The sequence below is a fragment of the Vigna unguiculata genome, chromosome 7, assembly GCF_037176805.1.
Source record: "Vigna unguiculata cultivar grain cowpea cultivar isolate G323 ecotype 2 chromosome 7, ASM3717680v1, whole genome shotgun sequence".
In the NCBI taxonomy this organism is placed as follows: domain Eukaryota; kingdom Viridiplantae; phylum Streptophyta; class Magnoliopsida; order Fabales; family Fabaceae; genus Vigna; species Vigna unguiculata.
Genome location: NC_140798.1, coordinates 45,220,596 through 45,234,582, shown reverse-complemented (window position 1 = coordinate 45,234,582; position 13,987 = coordinate 45,220,596). Strand labels below are relative to the sequence as shown.

The 13,987-nt window shown below is 35.9% G+C and overlaps 2 protein-coding genes and 1 pseudogene across 4 annotated transcripts; all 3 read right to left on the bottom strand.

The window, feature by feature from the left end:
- Positions 1-278: 278 nt before the first annotated feature.
- On the bottom strand, positions 279-1,486 carry LOC114191036 (putative fasciclin-like arabinogalactan protein 20). Its single transcript, XM_028080183.2, has one exon. It carries the CDS (start codon positions 1,382-1,384, stop codon positions 398-400), a length of 987 nt encoding a protein of 328 aa, XP_027935984.1. The 5' UTR covers positions 1,385-1,486; the 3' UTR covers positions 279-397.
- A 389-nt stretch (positions 1,487-1,875) lies between these two features.
- Positions 1,876-5,926, bottom strand: LOC114191035 (uncharacterized). The gene is made up of 9 exons (XM_028080181.2): positions 5,510-5,926; positions 5,035-5,216; positions 4,046-4,224; positions 3,417-3,701; positions 3,283-3,341; positions 3,154-3,190; positions 2,974-3,045; positions 2,542-2,863; positions 1,876-2,424 (listed from the first exon to the last, which is right to left on the bottom strand). Exons 1-9 carry the CDS (start codon positions 5,619-5,621, stop codon positions 2,035-2,037), a joined length of 1,638 nt encoding a protein of 545 aa, XP_027935982.1. The 5' UTR covers positions 5,622-5,926; the 3' UTR covers positions 1,876-2,034.
- Positions 5,927-8,861: 2,935 nt separating this feature from the next.
- On the bottom strand, positions 8,862-13,572 carry LOC114191472 (putative ribose-5-phosphate isomerase 2 pseudogene; annotated as a pseudogene). Of its 2 annotated transcripts, none has more exons than XR_014996726.1 (2): positions 12,516-13,572; positions 8,862-10,972 (listed from the first exon to the last, which is right to left on the bottom strand). The product of XR_014996726.1 is annotated as a putative ribose-5-phosphate isomerase 2 pseudogene, transcript variant X2 (transcript). The 2 variants fall into 2 exon arrangements; XR_014996725.1 differs by lacking the exon at positions 8,862-10,972 and adding an exon at positions 12,167-12,338 and having other exon boundaries at positions 12,516-13,571.
- Between the last annotated feature and the right edge of the window lie 415 nt (positions 13,573-13,987).

Here is a 13,987-nt window from a genome sequence, read left to right as displayed (position 1 = left end):
GACAGGTAATTTACCTTAAAAACTTATTTTGTTGTGACGTTGTTCCTTTCAAGTCTTTCGCACCGTGAAAAATTATTTATTTGTTATAATTTTAAATTATTTCAATTAATTTCTCCAAGAAAGTTATAAATTTGTATAAAAAAGTTCTTGTTGTTCTACTTGCTAACAAAATAAAAAAGTCCTCTACTATTCTTCTAAAACAAATTACAAGTTTATTAAAAAAAAATTGTTAATGTGAGATATTCAGTGGAGAAGTCAAATAAAAGAAATGAAAGCATGACGTTGACCACGTATCTAAGCGTGAATTTCAACGTCACACATGCAAAACAAAAGAGCATGAGTCTCTGCAATAGCAACCACTAAGCCAAAGGTGGCGGTGGTTAAATTTCACACATCCTCAAAATTCAAAAGGGTCGAACAAGTTTTTCGCGTTTTCTGGAAACGTTTCGCCTTGTGCCGCCAGAACATCGTTAACACCGTGAACCGCAACCCTTTCGTTGAAGAACAAGTCGGGAAAGAACACCGGAACGCCGTTAAAAACCAAAACGCCGTCAAATCTGGTGACGTTGATGCTGAATCCATCCAAGAACGTCGGCAACAGCGATCCGTCGCCCAAATTAACGAGATCATTCCACAGAAGTCGGCACGGTACAACGTGCCGGCGAAAGAACGAAGGATACTGATCGAAATCGCCGATGCTGCTCATCACCGAGTCGTCCGCCGGAGCGAACACAGTGATTCCACTCGGCTCCACGACTCCGGAGAGCTGCATTCCGAGAAACGAAGCCACGGCGGAGTGTCCACTAGTTTGCAGGGTTTGGATGGCTGAGTTGAAGGTATCGGAAGCAGCGGTGGTGCTATTCTTGGCGGAACAGGAGGAATTGGAATCAGAACTAGGTCTTTGACTGTTAATCTGAAAGTTAAGGTCGAAGAACCTGTCAATGCCATAGACTAAGAGAAAACCATCGTCGTAGATTGGGGATGGCGTGAGTTTTATGTTGTTGATGGACGTTGCGCGATCGGATGAAGAGGTTGTGACGGTAAGAGACTGGCCAGGGAGCATTGTCGGGATCCCTGTGCCGGCGCTGAGGAGGCGGAGACTGGACGGAGTGAGCGGGAGCGGAGCGAGGTGGAAGCGGAGGAGGTCCAGGGACGGCTGGCCAGATTTCTTGAAAGCGGAATCGGAGGGAGCGAAGACGGTGGCGGAAGGAGACTGCTCTAGAAGCGTTTCGGCAACGACTTCTAGTGTTAGAGCCATAGACACGAACCCCGAATCCAAGAGGACGTCGGCGGCGTCAAATACGGCTTCGCGCGGTAGTGCGTGGCAGAGGGAGGATAAGACGAAGGAAGGGATGAAGAAGAGGAGCGCGAGCGAGGACGCCATTGATGAACCTCGAGATTTGGCGGGATTTTGGAACTTTCTACTATTCAACCCCACGAACAAGTAGTTACAGAGATCCTTATACAGAAACACACCTACCAGTACTTTATATGTAAGTTAATTATTAACTTAAGAAAATAAAATGCTTTTTATATTATTCTTTTCTATTTACTTTTTGTTCATTTACTTCTAATAATGGTTAGTCAAAATTTTATCCTTTTTCTTTTTCAATATTTCCAATATATACAAAGGAGTACACCATGAAAGTGAGATGATACCAAAATATAGGAAAAAATGAAATAGTACTAAAATTATTATAGAGAAATTTGGAAGAATTTTTTCAACAGCTAATTAGAATTAATATATATCTATATATTTTTGAAATATTATAAAAATCCCCATCTAGAATCTTTCGAGAGCTTCAATTGTACAACAACAAATTGATTCTTTCTTTAGAAAAAAGTTTGATCGATAATACTTTAAGAATCTAAAGCTAAAAACAAAATAAAATTGCTTTCTTTATATAGACAAAATGTTGCTCTTCAAGCTCAGATGCAGCTTCGCAGCACCTTCATTTCATCCCGATGGATATACATAGTAGGGAACTGTAAAACAATAAACTCTACTTTATCAACTGACTTTTATTTTACAATCTATACTTCACTATTTGCATTTGTCAAGGGTAAATTTGTGGCGGTTTCCGCCAAGGATGACTTCTCAAACACTTCCCCTCTTCGGGGGCGGTTTGCATAGAGTATCCAAAGAACAAGGCAGAGCAGAACACCAACTGAAACCAGGCCAAGTCCTACATTGATAATCTTCAGGTAGTGGTTTAATGGAGGACAGTAGCTTGAAGTAATTTTTGTGAATGTCTCTCTCACAAAATTGCAATTCTGAAGGCTAAGTAAAGGTGGGGTGTAATGTTCTAACGCATAGCTTTCATTCACTGCAGCCACTATCTGCAAGTAAATCTCTGGGGTAACCCTGCCAACTGTAGTGCAAATGCCAGATTCAGATACCTCACATTCAAAGTTCTTCCAAACCTGAAAAATTTTAATCAACGAACTAATTGAGATTCCATGTATATCATCACCAGAAATCGATAATAGAAGACGATACAACTTTTCATGCAAAAGCCACTAAGTGTTGAAAAAAATTACCATTGAGGCATTGGCGGAAGAAACTTCCTGATCTGTACATTGACGCTCTTGAAGCTGAGAGTCAAAAGGGTAGCATAAAGTTGGCATTGTAGGCCCAGACTGATTGTAGTAGCCAGGACTTCCTTGTGTTATATTCAGGTTTGCAGAATTATAGATGAATTCATTCACAACATTTGCAATGTTGGTGACAACTTGCTTACTCTGGAAGAGTGTTTGGTTTGTGGTACTCTGATCAACACACGGAAGGACATTACTAAGAGCAGATTCGGTGTGTGGATTTGCCACCCATTCTCCCATAGCCATGCAGGTATCAGAAATTGCACTGTAAAAGAAAAGCTTACTCATATCAGGTTTGGTTGTTAATGTTAGCTTTTGAACATACAGATAATTGTTAATAAATTAAACTGAGATCTATTGGATATAATGACTTACTTATTAAGGATCATGAATACTCCACAAAGAATGAATGTGGTAGCAACAAGTAACCATCCAGTGATAACAAATCTGCAAAATATTAAGAATTCAGACAGAAGAACATAACAAGGACTAAGGTATATGAGGCAGCATGATAAACAAACGTAACACCAATAGACATAGACAAACATAACTTACATGAGGATTGCGTGCTGATATCCAAGGACAGAAAGGACTGCAAAAAAAAAACAAGAGTCAGCTATAACCAAGAGCTCGGGAACATAAATATAAAGTTAGCTAAATTTATTCATGATTTTATGCCAATACCTAGCCCAACAAGAGCCAACAGGAGCATCACAGCTGCTACAACATACAAAGCTAGACGCCTGCAAAACGTACGTGGTTTAGCATCATACATGGATGAGGTATAACTCTCTAGAATCAGTTTTATGAATACATACACATCATTGAAAACTCTTCGAATTTTTACTGAATTTTCATTTGTCTTCTCTGAAAGTGTGTCTGCGGCAGTATTTAGATCCACATTCAACTTGTCAATAGCATCCATGACATCAGATGGAAGAACAATCCTAGTGACATTGATAGTTTTTGCAAGGGAGAGATACTCTGTGACATTTCTCAGAGTCTGCACTGTATAATCTGACTGATTGACAAAATAATGAAGGGTGTCCAAGGCTTGACCATGAAATTTATCCTGCCCAACAGAGAGGAGGATACATCCAGTCCTGTGTAATTAAAAGAACAGGGTATGTATGTTAGTATCCACATTTGAATTTGTGATGAATAAAACCTAGAGCTGGCAGTATATAGAAATTTCACATGTATTGAGCAAAATGACAGTATCACTCAATAATCATCACCATTTGGTATTTGTTCATTGAAAAGTGAAAACCAAAATAAAACATCCATAGCATGTAATTTTGAATTATTGATTATCAATTATGCAAATAGCTTACTAAAGAATCTTTTTCCATATCTATTGATAAAGGGGGAAAGAACAAGTTGAATTTGAGGAAATACAGCATCCCATGAAGAAATTAACAAAGGGAGCATGGAAATAGAGACTTACGCAGCAGCAAAAGTGAATGATATGAGCAGTATAAGACAAATCCTTTGTGAATGATTTGATCCTTTGCCCTTTATGGTAATTGGCCATCCACAACATAGATGAATCATAAGCGCCAGGCCAAACAAGATAAGCCATAGGGCAGCAAGAATAAAACCAGCTGCACCAGTGAATCCAACAGACTGCAGTGAAGTGAGGAGAATAGAATCTATTAAAAGGTAGAACAAACCGTGTAACTGAACAATAGGCTCCAGACATCAAATTTGACAAAAAACAAAACAAAAGAAACAAAGTCAAAATTAAAGCTCTAGATATAAACTAGTTAAGGAATAGATGCACATCTTCAGCTGTTAATTATACAGTGGTATGTAGGGGTGTAGTTGTAGTAGATAATTCAGTTAGTTCAATCAGTCAGTGGTTATATGTTAGTTAGACAGTGAGCTGTTAACTAACTATTTTAATTGTATACTATACATTGCAACGCTGTACACGTGATATACAGAAGTGAGAAATAAAATTTTCTGTTCAGAATCTCTTGTTCTTTCTCTTTTCTCTTTTTCCTACTGTTTTTGAGCGTGTTCTAAAAACAGTAAGAGTGTATTTGAACAAACAACCTATTAAGTGAGATTGCCATAAATTTCACAAGTTTAACCACAAAACTTGTTTGGATTAAGCTAAAAAAGTTTATAGGAGTCATAAATCCAAATAAGCTTCATAAAAACTCTACAAAATGCTCTCTAGGACTTTTGTTAAAGAAAAATTAAGTTTTGCATCTCCTCATTTTCTAATGACAATGACATTCAACATAGAAAGACATGTAAACAACCAAACAGATGGAAAGTGGAGAACAATAGCATTCTAGGATGTTCGATGAGAACTGTTAGGCAACATGCAAGAACTCCACTTCTCAACACGGAATTGGCACTGATCATAGAACAAATCATCCATCCATTTTAAAACACAATGATCAAGGAAGAAAAAACGGCACTTACAGCCCAATAATGCTGATCTGCAATATCCCAACCACCTCGATAGCGTTGGAATCCTCGCAGAATGTCAGGTCTATTGGTCCTGTTTGCCGCCAGAATAAGAACATCCACACCTTTAGGCCCCGGTGCTGGAGCTACCTGAGTGAATTCACTCTTCCATTCACCCAAATTCTCTTCTCCCTCCCCTGAAAAATTGAAACAGACAAAAAAAATATAAAAATTAGCCAAATCACACGTGCAAGCAAAGCAAAAACAGATGAAATTAAACCAAAACCCCCAATAATCCAAAATGAAAACATTCCAAGGCATCCCAAATTTCCATTTCCCCAATCCTCACAGACAAAAATTAGGAAACCCAGCACGAAGCAAAAGCTGACACCAATTTTTATCTTTCATTCCAAGTCCCGATCTTTCCACGATCCACACCCAACCCATTACCGTATTCAAAAGCGAAAACGAAAGAGAAAAAAAACCGAACCTATGATAAACTTGACGCGATGCCGAATCGACCCAGTTGGAGAAAAAGCTGAAACCGAGCTGAGAAACAGTGCCACGAGGAACAGGAACCCAATGAAGGGAAAGACCTTCATTTCGTTTTCTAAAATAACTTCAGAATTCACACTTCACAACTCACGCCGCCATTTTTGATTCCGACAGGAACCAAGCAGAAAAGTTTCGGCGTGGAATCGAAACAAGTAGTGAACACAAACCACAACCTTCATGGGGAAGGTCAGAATCTGTTAACCCTGGCGCTGAGGTTACATCGAATCAAAGAACGGTGCTTGGATTGGAGAGAAAAGGAAGTGAAGAGAAGAGAAGGGAAAGTGTGATGATGAGAGAAGGGGCAGAGAGTCACATGGGAATGGTGTGAATGAATTCTACTACTGACGTGAGTAAGAAAAACAAAAAACGCGGGTTCGCTTTTTATCATTTTATTTACCGTAAATTATGCTTACTTCCATGTAATCCGCGTAAAAGCACTTTATCCTAATTTTTTTTAATTTTCCCAAAATAATCTAAATTTTAAAAACTATTGTTGCCAGTATAATTCAATCGCAAATTTTTAATAATAATATTTATTCGTGGATCCAGTCCCTTTTTTTTTCACTGGCATATAAAAAAAGCAATTAATCCAGTTTTCCTAAAATAAAAAGGAGTGAATCTCCTTAACCGACACTAACTAAAGTCACTTGTTTCGGTGCTGGTGGCGCGCACTAGACACTGATTGGTCTGTTTGACGCGGACACACTTTTCTTTTTAATTTCTGTCCCTTTCGTAATCTCATTAAATAAAAAGTTGTTAGTTTTTCTTAGAGGTAATAAACATAGTTAGTTGATTTAGGTTTGGTTTAATTTAGGTATTGAAGTGGAAATAACAAAAGAGTGACATGTGCCACAATGTTGCTGTCAATCTGGCACCAAATGATCCAACCAGTGGTTGCAGATCAAACCAATTGTTTCTCATTCACCATTATGAAATCATTGTTATTTTTAGCTATATTATTTGTATTAATTGTTATTATTATTATTATTTAATCAAACTTAATAAAAGGTTATAATAATTTTTACGATGACCAACTAAATAAAACACTGCCTAATTCCATGATTGAGATTGTAGCACGCTAAAGGGTGAGAATTAATTATTAATTAAATAGGAAAATGTTAATATGATTAGTTCACATTATGTATAGATTAGCATGATTATGTGAAATTAGGGTTAGATTTGGTGAGAGATTAGTTGAAGGGTGGGTCCCAGTTGCTTTCGGCTTGGGTTTGCGTGCGAGTGAGTGAGTGGAAGCACGTGACCAAAGGCAAAGGGCATGTGGGACCGCTATGCTTTGTCACATGGGATTCGGTGGGCCCATACCCTGCCACACTAATTGGGCTTTAATTTAAGACTTTTGCAACAAGAAGAAAGGGATCATAACCATATCCAATATAAATAATCTTTCTTCTCACAATGCATGCTTCATGAATGGTACAACTTCGATATTAGTTTCTTTTACCAGACTGATGTATATTTTTTTAAAATATTAATAAGATAATATAATTTAAATAAGGATTAAATAAATTTTCATCCCTCAATTGTTTTATATATATATATATATATATATATATATATATATATATATTTCTTGTTAGAAATCGATAGTTTTAATCTCTTATTAATTTTTAGTGTCTATTTTCGGCCTCTAAAAATAGATTGGACTTATTAAAGACACAAAAGAGTCGTCTCAACATGTGACAAGTAATTAGATTTTTAATTGTTAAAAGCGTAATCGTTTTCTAAAAGAAACAATCCTAGCTTTTCAGAGATTTAAGATTTGGAGAGATTAAACATTGAATTTTTTGTTATTACATATACTTTTTGAAAAAAATATCTCGCTTGAAATCATGACTTCTACTTTTTCAAAAACAATTTACAATGAAAGTATTGATTGAAATGAAGAATTTTACTTTAAAAGACTACAATAGTCTTGATTGAAATCATAACTTCTAATAATTTTTGTCTCGGACTGTACTTTAAAAAAATTATATTCAGATTTTTTTATCATGAAATTTTTAAATCACGGTATTAATTTTAAAATAAAATAAATTGAAATTACTTTTAAATATATTTCAAAAAAATGTTTTGAAAATTAAATTTTATGAACAAAGGATAAACCAATGAAAATCGAAACATACTATACATAATACCATCACCATTATCACAATCCAGTTCTTATCAATAATGAAATATATATATAACACAACATAACTATTTCAGTTCACTCCTCATGACTCACTCACATCATATAAGTATTTGACTCTATTTCTGAAAAACAAACTTGTTTACTAAGTACACTTATAAACTATACATCTATATCTATCATGATTCAGTGTCACCTTTTGAAAACTATAACTATAGATTTATATCAGGATTAAAGTCCACCTCCAGCATCTTTAAGGTAAATACCTTGCATTTACAAGAGTTGATATTTTTTCATACCAAAACTACAGATTTAGAAACCTCCATAACTCTTACTACTAAATATATTTTTATATGTTTGTTTAATATTAGCAAAGTCAAAATATATGTGCTTTTGCCTGCATATGACGAATCACTAGAGTCGTCTTCATAAATTAATAATCTTTATAAGTCTTATTTTTTATTAAGGTATATTTGTTGTTTCAGAGAAATAAAATCTATTAAAGTAAGTGGCTTCTACCATGTTAATACAAGAACTGATGTAATATTCAAGTACATTTGATGTTTTGTCAGATAGTTAATGACAACACTTGATGAACGATACGAGTTAAAAAAGGTTCGCAAATCATAGAAACTCATACATTATATTAAGATCTTATTGTTAAATTTACTGATAAAAACAAAAGATGAGATTGATGAGAAATTTGTATGAAATCACTGCAGAAATTTTTTATTAACAGAAGATATACATATATACCACAACGTAACCACTCTTAATTATACAAGAAGGTAAAATAAGTGCAGTATTCACTTTAGACTGGTCCACATGCATTTGTCTTTTTCTTCGTTTTTTCTGCTACAACATAATCTTATTGAGTAGTCACTCGCAAGAGATTCTGTACTCATATTGTATTCTTCACACTCAGAACAAAAATCACAGTAACCACACTTTCGCTGTTCATCCTCAGCCACATAACTGGCTTATCTCTGTCCCAGCCAAAACCCAGTCACATGCTGCTTTTAGATCTTTACTTAGAATACCATAAAATAATCGTACAACACTGTTTGCATGGGAAATCATGATGACCATGTGCGACTAAATTGTCCCACAAACACTTGTAACACATTAACTGAATCCTGTCGTGTTTTTTTTTTTTTTTTTATGTGCTTCTGAAGGAACTGTGTCTTGGACACGAGCTTGTCTCAACCGGGAGATTATGATTTCTACCAGCCTTCATCATGACTTCATTGTCCTTCCTTCCTCCCCCAAAATTCATTGCCTTGTTTTTCGGTTCTTCACAGAAATGAGAAAACTTCATTTTCCTTTCACACCATTCAGTCATCGGTGAGTGTTGTTATAAACTTCTTCTTCCTCAGAAAATTGCCATTGTCCTCAGAAAACTTCTCTGGGCTTTAACTGAAATTGAGTCAATTGGCTTGGCATTTGTGTTCAACTTTAGAGGCTGAAGGAGTGATATGTTTAACTCAAGTAGCATATTTTGTCCAAAGAAAACAAATTCTTCTAAACATTTACCTGCCTTTTTTAAGAACAAATAAATCTTTGAACTCAATTCTTGCAAAATTAGCTTTTCCTAAATTTAAAATATGTTATTTTTTTACCATCACCTAAAATATTTCCCACACAACACTTTTTACAGTAAATTTTATAAAAAATAATTATTCACTCAAAAATTAACTATCAATAAAAATTTATAGGGAAAACAGTAAAAGAAAAGCTTTTCTGCAAAATTTTGTTACAAATTTACAAAAAAAAATCTATAAAATATGAAAATTTATTTTAGGGGCGAAGTAGAAGAAACACGTGGTTTAATCTATTATTTAGGGAAAAAACTGAATTATTTTACCATAGATACTAACAATGGAACCAAGTTCTCAGAGATACCCTATTCTTCCATAGAAAAAAGTCATGAACTAGCTTAAATAACTCCCAAAAACACTCTTCAATCAATAAAAGTTATCTTCTACCTAATAAGGTATAACTTGTCTGTTTCTCTTCTAGAAATTTTGATCTCAGGCAGATGTTATTCAAGAACTCGTTGAAATCATTTTATTTATCTTTTAACAAGGATGATCTTCCTTAAAAATATTAAATATTTTACAACAACCGCATTCGTTAATTCATAGTTTTTACATTAACAAAAACAAGTATAAAACAATTCAATTTTTATGATATAAATATAATGAGATTAAGGATCAAAGTATACTAGATCACCATATACATGACTATGTAATTATTAAGGGTCCATATAACAAGGTTCACATAGGGAATCAGGAAGCTGATAAATTTCCACATAACCCAGAATACTGCCAAATCAATTTAGTATTCAACTTTAACATCAGCTTTAAAGCAAAAACTCATTGCCTTGCTCCTCAGTGGGGAAGGAACCTTGAAAGGAATTGAGAACAATCTTGAACCACAATGAAACATATGAAGATATATAATTCAACTAACCTTAAAAACATACTATTATATTATAAATTTATAATTTTCATAGAACATAAGTTTAGATGTAATTAAATAGACAGGAACACACAAATATCTGATTATGGGGGTATTTTAACTAGTTTCTCAATGTACCAATTAAAAGCAGAGCTGAAACAAAGATATAATTACCTCTAACATCCAAATAAGAATATTTAGGATATAAAACTGAACATAATTACCGGCAGCAGCATATGAAAAACAACATTAGAGGGTTAATCATTCTTGTATTAACAACATAATAACATTCTTCTGTATAGTTCTTTTCCCTGCCAAAAATAGGATACCCTGAGGAACATGTAACATGATAACCAATATTTGTAATGTTAACTCTCAAGGGCAAGCATACAACACTTTCAAGCGTCAATTGCAATGTGCAAGGAAAATCGTCACAACATTAACTGTGGCAACTGCCAGTATCTTGTCTAACACCATTAGGTCAAAATTAAATTCAATCAGTCTAGTAATTGAATAAACATGAATCAATAAGATGCAGTATAAGCACAAAAATAACTTCTCTTCGGGTGCAGAATGTGTATAAATTCAAGAAATCACAGAACGAAGGACCACACGGCAGCTTAGATAGAAGTATTTGCAGCTTGCTTGGATCTTTCAATGCTTCCAAACAATACCTGGTTTATCTCAGTATGTCAGCAACCAAAAGCCAAAGCACTAACTAAATTCCATTTTCGTTGGACATCATTGCATTACTTTATGGCTGGCGTACCAGCCTCTTCCAATAATGTGTTTCTGAAAAATAACATAAGTTTTACTTCATCTACCTAAGGCAAAAGAAGGAAAAAGCAATTAAGCGACATTGATTCCAATTAGGAAAATATCACTCTATGAAAAAAACAACTAGCTTCCATCTAATGATGTTTCTCTGATGATTAAAATCAATCATTGAAGAATTAGGTTCTGTAAGTAGAAGTATTGCTAGTTATTTACACAAAAGAAGTTACGAATACAGTTCAACTCTTTGTTCATGTGGGGAGGGTGAAATCATCACAAGTAGTGAACCAAAATATAGAAAGAACAACTAATCCTTTTGAACGTAGACGAATAGATAACTACATTTCTCTTCAACACTTTAACCCCTACAATTGATTGCTACACAAGTAAAAAGCTACAAATATAACATGAATCCCTGTTAATAAGAGTACCTCCAGTCAGATTGCAGATACAGACGTCAATTACAAATCAGGTTATTCAAGTCCAATGAGTTATTAAATGAATGGATGCAACTAGCTAAAAACAATTTCTAAAATGAGAATTTGAGATACACAATAACAATAGAAGAGAAAGTAATTGTGCAACAATACAATAATTAAGTGTGTTTGTACTTTTGTCAAGTTTCCGAGCCGCCCAACATAACACTAATCCAACACATATCCTCTTTCTAAGCGTAAAAGGTCTATTGCTGGGTTCCAACACATATCCACTTCTCCTTTTACATGACAGTCTCAGGTGTAAAAATTCCCTTGAACAGAGTATAATGGCCTTCAAAACTCCCCTCGGCTTTCAGCTAGCAATTACTTTCAATAAAAATCTGCAGTTAATATTAATTTGCACACACATCCAAGGTAGATTAGTTGAAAGTTAATTCTACGCAATTATAACCCTGTGTTTGGTTCAGTGTGCGACACAATTCCCCAAAATACACACTGAAGCAACCAATATTTGATTACAGGTTGACACAAATCCAAATGACTGGTGTGCTTGAATTGAAAATCCATTAAGAATTGAATTATGTTCAAAATGTGGAGGCCCGAACTATAAGCCTCTGAAAATTTCATCTGAATCATGAAACCAAACACACATCGACCGAAGCATGCCATAAAACAAATAGGCACTGCATACTAATGAACACAAACATGGTACATCACAAATAGGCACCACACTATAATTGTACAATTCAATAATATCTAGGCAAAGGGAAAAAAATAGAAAAATTAAATTAGATAGATTCAATTTGTTAAACATGTCAATTCAATAACAAATTGTGTGGACAATTGATTCAATACCACACAACAGCCATTGCATGAGATTAATATCCTAATGATCAGCTGTCCAACAAGTCTCCATGGTCTCTCTGCTTGTTCAAACTAATCCCACCCTAAAAAAAAAAAACAAACAAAACTACCGAGTATTAAGAAACTTTCTCTAACATTTGTATTCAATAACAAAAGGATTTCATTAAACCCCCCATTACCCTGAATAGAAAACTCCACTACTACACCATACAATTAGTTAGAACCCCATGTCAAAGCTCAACCTTGACCAATTAACCTACCTTCATTCTCCTAACCACCTCTTTTCCAAAGCCTCAAAAACTATTTATTCTTCACCGTCAAGCCCAGCTCCCCTGCCACAATAACCGTGGTAGCCATATCTAGAAACATGCCATGCTCCACCACCCCAGCAAGCTGCAGAATTGCCTCACTGGCAGCCTTCAAATCCCCAATACTCCTCTCGAAATACAAATCCACAATGAAGTTCCCATTGTCGGTGACATAGGGCTCCTCGTTCTCCCCAAAAGTCCTAAGCTTGGCAACACACCCAGCCTCCTCAAACAGCTTGCGCAACCTCTCCGCAGTGAACTTCCAACAAAACCGAATAACCTCAACGGGCATGGCCAATCCACTCCCCCCAACATAGTTCACAAGCTTGGACTCATCAACAATGACAATAAACTTCTTGCACGCGCTCTCCACCATCTTCTCCCTCAGGAGGGAGCCACCGCGACCCTTAACGAGGTTGAGAAATGGGTCAACCTCGTCGGCGCCGTCGATGGCCAGATCGACAACAGGGTGGGAATCGAGATCGGACAGGGGGATCCCGAGGGAGAGTGCCTGTTCGTGGGTTATCTTGGAGGTGGGTATTCCAACGATGTCTTTGAGCTTGCCCTGGCGGAGAAGCTCGCCGATTCGGTCGACGGCGTGCTTGGCGGTGGAGCCAGTGCCAAGGCCGAGAACCATGCCGGATTCGACGTACTCGACGGCCTTGTAGGCGGCGATCTTCTTGAGGTCATCTTGGGTGAATATGACGGAGGGGGAGCGGGAGGAGGAGGAGGAGGAGGGGAGGAGAAGGCCGGCGTCCATGGCGGCCTTCTCGGTGGCGATGAAATGGGGGTAGGGAATGGCCATCTGAATGGGTGAAAAGGCCTAAACTTTGCCAAGCCCAGAGGTTTAAACGTGTGGTGGGAAGAGAAATGAGATATATATAGAGAGAAAGAGATAGGGTTAGAGGGTTAGAGAGGGTTGAGATTGTTTGGGTATATATAGAGAAAGCAGTTTTGTTCAAACACTGCGTTTTTGTGGTTTGAAGAGAAATTGACGTGTTTCGCGCGGTTAGGGGAAAGAGACACAGAAAGAAAGAGATTCGACCAAGGAACGCAGGCATGCAGCTTCCGAGGTTTTTTCATCAGACAAACCTAAAACCTAAATTTTAACTATTACATCTCTCTATTTACAACTTACCTTCCCAACCAAACAACTAATTCAATTTCCTTCTCAACACCAACCTAATCAAAACTTTTTTTTCTTTTATCTATTTTCTATATTCTTTTCTATTACTTTAAATTCAAATTCTATATTTATTTATATTTATATGTATAAATATACAAATTAAAAATATTTGTGAGTCTTTCGGACACACTCAAGAGTTGTTTCTTATAATTTTTAATTAGACGTGTAACTGTTTGAATGTATGTATTTTAATTAGACGTGTAACTGTTTCAATTATTCATAAATCATAAGTATATAT